This window comes from Panthera uncia, chromosome X (genome assembly GCF_023721935.1).
Source record: "Panthera uncia isolate 11264 chromosome X, Puncia_PCG_1.0, whole genome shotgun sequence".
Lineage (NCBI taxonomy): Eukaryota > Metazoa > Chordata > Mammalia > Carnivora > Felidae > Panthera > Panthera uncia.
In genome coordinates, this window is record NC_064817.1 from 34537245 (window position 1) to 34543244 (window position 6000).

General features: G+C 37.5%; 1 protein-coding gene across 2 annotated transcripts in view; it reads left to right on the plus strand.

Annotated features, from left to right (window-relative positions):
* The window catches only part of USP9X (ubiquitin specific peptidase 9 X-linked), a 162090-nt gene extending 156981 nt beyond the window's left edge, over positions 1-5109 (plus strand). For both annotated transcript variants that reach the window (XM_049643713.1, XM_049643715.1), the window contains exon 45: positions 1117-5109. In XM_049643713.1, coding sequence (XP_049499670.1) covers positions 1117-1254 — 138 coding nt within the window. In that variant the 3' untranslated portion in view covers positions 1255-5109. The remainder of the gene's footprint in view (positions 1-1116) is intronic.
* The last annotated feature ends 891 nt before the right edge of the window (positions 5110-6000 follow it).

Genomic DNA, 6000 nt, shown 5'->3' on the forward strand with positions numbered 1-6000 from the left:
ATAAAATCTTAAAAAAAAAAACCAAAATCCCCTGCTGGGCTTGTTATAGCACAGGTTGCTGGGCCCCCACCCCAAGCTTCTGATTCCTTTAGCTCTGGGGTAGAACCAGAAAAATCTACATTTCTGACATGTCCCCAGGTGATTGATGCTTGGTGCTAGTCTGGAAACCACTTATACTTTCGGACTATATTTCAGGCTGGAAACAGAAGCATACGGAATAGTTAGAAAATCCATATTCATAATATTTATTTTTGTAATCCAAATTCTAGAAAGATCTAAAATCTTCTTGGTTGGTGGGAATGTACAGAAAAATGAGGGTTCATGGGTTTAAAACGTTACAAAACCAAATTCACGAGGAAGAAAGTTACTTTCCTCAGCCCTGAGAAAGCTCCTGTATTACTCATGCTTGGTTAATCCAGATCTTTAGCCTTGTTTTGTTTTTAGTGACACCATTCTGTGTTCAAGGTCGCTGCTAATGCAGATGTCCTGTGACCAGATTCATCATTATCCTATAGAAGCTTCAAGGTACTTGGAAGAGTCAGAATAGATGTATTCTGGCTCAGAAATCTTTTTTTGTAAATGTTTTTTGACAATAAATAGGCTATAATCTCTTTGTCAGACTTTGGTCTGAGTAATTTGGGGCACTAAAAATCACTTCAGCTGAAACTTTACACAGACCTACACTGCTTTTATTTGGGGCTCGGGGGGTTGCAGTTTAGGTGGTGTGTGTTTTTTTGTTAAAAAAAAATTTTTTTTTTAAGTTTACTCGTTTTCGAGAGAGAGAGAGAGCACAAGCGAGGGAGGGGCAGAGGGTGAGGGAGACACAGAATCCGAAGCAGGCTCCAGGCTCCGAGCTGTCAGCACAGAGCCGGACTTGGAGCTCGTCGTGCCAACAAACCGTGAGATGGTGACCTCAGCCAAAGTCGGCCAGTTAACTGACTGAGCCACCCAGGGGCCCTGGGTTTTTCTCTTCCAAACCATTTTTTTCCCCTCACCATCAGGCCCAGCATATTGACTTTTTGTAAGTCCCAGGAATAAAAGAAATGTTTTCAGCCCATGATTCTGAAAGTTTAATATGTGAAAAAGTCTTAACGTAGATCTCTTCTCCCCTCTCAGAATAACCATGTGCACGGACAGCCATATACAGGCCCAGCAGCACATCACATGAACAACCCTCAGAGAACTGGCCAGCGAGCACAAGAAAATTACGAAGGCAGTGAAGAAGTGTCCCCACCTCAGACGAAGGATCAGTGAAATGCACATCCTTAACTGGTTCCATCAAGACTGTGCACCCAGGCCTTACAGTCCAACCTTTTTCTGTGTCTGGCTAATATTTAAAACTAGAAAAACTATTCCTAATCAACATGAAGTGGAGAGTTTATTCACTGTCTTATCTGCAGAAATTTGCTGTCCATATATAACCCGCCTGCAGTGGAAAGTGTATAGTGTTTTGTAATAAATGGCCTGATGCTAATGTGTAAATGGCAAAGGTGTATATAGTATATTAATGTTTGACTGTTAATTCTTAAGCAAGAAACTTTTCTTGAGGAGACTCACAGATCTACAAAAACTACAAAAGTTAATTTTCTTGTTCTACCCATTGCACTCTGCAACCAGTGTTGCCTGCCTCATGGCAGTTGGATCTATTCCTTTACAAAAAAAAACAAAAAATACACCAACAACAACAAACCAGAGCCCGTCCATGTCAACCACACCAATAGTTTCATGTTAATTCTTTGCCACTGGAGGCAGTTTTACTATGAGCAATGAAAGGCTGGTAACCTTTAAATTATTTGGTTGATGTGGAAAATTGGTGATGTAACATTGTTTCTAGATCTTTTTCATTGCCTTTTTATTCTGACATTAGGTTAATCACTTTGAAGCTATAGTTAAGCTGTAACATTTAGCATGGCTTCACACCAGGTTAGTGTAGCCAGTGAGGAAAAAATTACCATAATGACCGCGGTTGTCCCAGTGTGACAGCTGTATCGCTCAGAGCTTTTCCTTCTCACACCTAGACTATAAATATAAAACAAGGGGAGACGTGATTAAACAGGCGGTTTTCAGTTACACATAGGTTGCTTATGTCTAATGTTTGACAGTTCAATCTCTGGGTGGGATAAAGAAATCTATGAGTAATGGGAATTTTTAAAGATTTAAAACAAATATGCAAAAATTTGCTATGCCAGGATGCTTGGAGCATAATAGAAGACTGTATTTGGTGTGCTTGTTTCGTTTCTTTGGTAGAGCTTATTAGGTGAATCTTCTAAAACTTTCCTTCTGCTGGACCCCAGTGAAGCGGAAGTCACCAGAATCCCACAGTACTTGGAGCACCACTTGCCCCAAGACGTCTGGCTGAGTTTTCTGCTCAGTCACAGTTTTACTTGAAAGCAAGACTTGTCCTAGCTCCTTGTCCATGATTCCAAAACTTTCCATGTTCGAAGCAGGGTCTAATTAAAAAGGAAACTACTGGTTAGTTAATTGAGGTATCATAATTGCAGCATAAACATTTAATTAAAGATAAGAAACTCATCAGTTAATACTGTATTTAAAAGCGAATCGGTAACTTGAATGTGTGTACTTTTTGGAACCTGTCTAAAAACCAAATACCCCTTCAGATACAGTCCACCCTCTTCTATTTAAATATTTTGCTGTTTTATTTTATAGAAATTATTTTGCTGAATTCACAAATAGAATTTGATTTACGAAGAACTTTTTGTCCTGTGGTGTGTTTTTGTTTTTGGGTTTTTGGTTTTTTTTGTTTAATTTTTTTTTTTTTTTTTTTTTTTTTTTTTTGTCCATTTTTGTTTCGTTTTTTTTTGAAGGACTGCATATTAAAATTCTGTGCATATAGCATGCTTAGGCATGACACTGAATTCAGGAGTTCAGTCACGTTAAGTTTTTGTGCACAGAAAGATTCAACCTTTGGCCCTTTACTAAAGATTTAGAGAAAACAGGATGTTGACGCTGTAAAAGTTTCCTAATCAATCTTGTACTTTTTGTATGTTTTTTATATACATGTATATTTAATGAGCACAAGCTTGGTTGTATTTTTTACAATTCAGTTAATAGGAAAATGTTTTGTCAAAAAGGCTATAGTTGGAACTGAACAAAGCAGAAACAAAAATGAGAATTGCTTTATTTTGTGATTAAAAGGGGCAGGTATTTAAGATAAAGCTTTGGGTATCTTATTTGCAGCACTCCATAGTTCCATCAATGCCTCAAAGTTTTCTGTAAAATTAGGAAATTTTAACACCAGATAGATCCTGTTTTTCACCTTAAATATATTCTATCTGGATTTGTTAAGTTTGAGCAAAAGTCCTATACACTGTTTGCAGTTCCCAAGTGGTAGCTTTAATGTAAAAGTTGCTCAGTTCCAGGCTTCCTTAACAGTGAACAAGCAGAATAGGCTAACCTTATTTGGACAAGTTGCTGTCGTTAAATACACCCATCTCACCATATGAGAGGTGGGTTTTGCATTTCCCACTCTTTAACAAAGTATGTGATGCACTTAATTTAAAAACTTTACTGACTTCCTAGACACAAAAAACTTGACATTTGAAAAGGCTGTGAATTTTTCTCCTTGGAGGGAGGATCCCACCTTGGTTGCTTTGAAACCACAATCTCTCCTTGGTGCCAGGTGAGGGCTTGTGAATCCCTATTCCCCTCCATTCGAGGAAGAGCTGTCCGTGTTGTGACCAGGATCCAGGGAAAGTGAACAGGGAGATTTCTTTTTGTGCGAATTATTTTCTCTATTTAACTTCTTAAGCATTAACATGTAAGCGGAAGTGTTAAGGCGCATGTTATTGTAAGAGCAACATATTGGTGACGTTGAGGTCTTTTTCTGAACATAAATGGCACATTTTAAACTTCAAGTCTTCAAAGTGCCTAAAGATTATTTACTTCTCCCTCAACTGATTTCTTGAGCCATATATATAATTCCTACTTTAAATGTTTGTTTCAGAATCACTACTCTTCCTTTCAAAGTACCCCCAGGATTCTAAATGGCATGATTACTTCATAGAAGACAGTCGAATCTGTTAACGTAAAGACTGAAGATATTTTTGGTCATCTGTGAACGAGGGCTTTGCTCTGTTGGATCTAAGTATTTCCGTGCACAACTTGGTAAAAACCATATTGCTGCTCTAAGCCCTCCACCAACCAAATTTTCATGCTCAGCATTGTAGAGGCAGAAATAACAATAATCATTTGAGGTTTTTGTCTTTCCTTGATTTTTTTCTCTGATAATTTCCTAACCTTGTGTCTTTTAGCTGTTATATATACAAATTTAGAATTAAAATGTTTTATATTTTTTTCATGATTAACTTTTATTAGTGAATGATAAGTATTGAATCCTAGTAGTGGTTAAAAAGTTGAGGAGCCTTTTTTATTGAAATTACGTTTGTAAATGAAAGCAAAGGTCTGTGAATATTCAGATGACTACTCCAACAAAATCGTTCTTGCACTTTTTTTCTTAGTATTTCTCCAGCTTCTGTTGCCCCATGAACTCTTATTTTGCTGAATTTTGTGGTTAATTTGCTGGATCTAGCCTGCCTTATTTAGAATTCTAACTGGGTAAGAAAATTGCCTTTTCATTACAAGTGCCCAATTTTGGTCTCTAGTTGGAAGGTACTACATTTTGCAGAGAAAGGAAAACAACATCCTTCCCACCCCACCCCACTTTTGTGTTTCTGGGAAAAAACAAACAAACCCCATTCAGTACTGGTTTCATAGTAGTGCTCAACCTAACTTGGTCCCGAACCTACATGAGTGTTTAGTGTTTGAAAATAAGATTTTGGGTGTGATACATCACTACAAAAAGTGCTAAATGTATTAAGAACTTGATGCCGACTGTATTTATAACAATTATTTTACATTTGCAGAAATGTAGCGCTTTTCCTCCAAATACGTAGGTGTAAGAAAAAAAGGGGGAAAGGTGCACCATGTTTTAAACTTGCAAATGAGTGATTTTTTTTTTTTTTGAAATCCAGATTCCCCAAAGGAAATTCACACACTTCTCAGCCTTTTACAAGCCAACACACTGACTGAAGATTGTCCACAGTTCCTAAGATTTAGCACATATACAAAAATAAAACTTTATAAATTAAATTTCGGTTTTTCCTTTTATTTATTACAATAAGATCTCTAAATGGAGGTAAATTAGAAGTGTGATAGGTTAAAAGGAAGGGCTTAAATAGCGGAATTTGGCCCTTTTGGCCCTCATTTTGTATATCCACAGTATATTCACATCTAAGTTCAAAAATCGAGTTGTGATCTAATTACTGGCTTAAGAGTTCAGTCTAAAACCGAGACTTGGCAAAAACCCTCTGGTGTTTCAAAGTTCGTATAAGTATCAGAAGTGCAGCAGGTCACATGTTTTGAGGGAGTTCTAGAAGTGAAAACAGTTATCCAGCAAATTTCATCTGCTCTTTTTAGTATCTGAAAAGTGATCCTTTGTTGCAATGTTCCAAGGCACTAGAGCTTCCATAGAAGCCTGTGGTGTGTCCTCCAAGTTGGAGTACTAAAAAGACTAGCGACAGGGACCTAGCCCAGATTTGTACATACTTCTGAAAAATAAAATCAGAAGACTACTGTTGTGCAACTTGGAACACTCCTCGGATTAAACCGTTAGCATTTTAAGTATTTTGAGCTACGTAGAGCACAGCCACCAACGTTCCGAAGTGCTTCATTGTAACCTGACATCTTACAGGTAGGTAAATTGGCAGTTAAGTTTTTATGATCGCTCTGCCTCAAAAGTTCAAAGCTGGGGATTATGTAAGCGGTTTTACTAACTCGTTTTCTTTAGGGATACAAAGTCTCAGGAAATTCCTTCGGCCACACAAACTTTCATCTATAGAACAAGTTTCACACCCATGTAAAAATCACTTATTTTAAAGGTATTTCATTTAAATGTACAAGACTCCACGGAGCACAGTGGGAGTGCTTTTAACTGTCCTCTGAAAACCAGAGGTCCTCTTATGCTCCATCAACGTTAGCAAG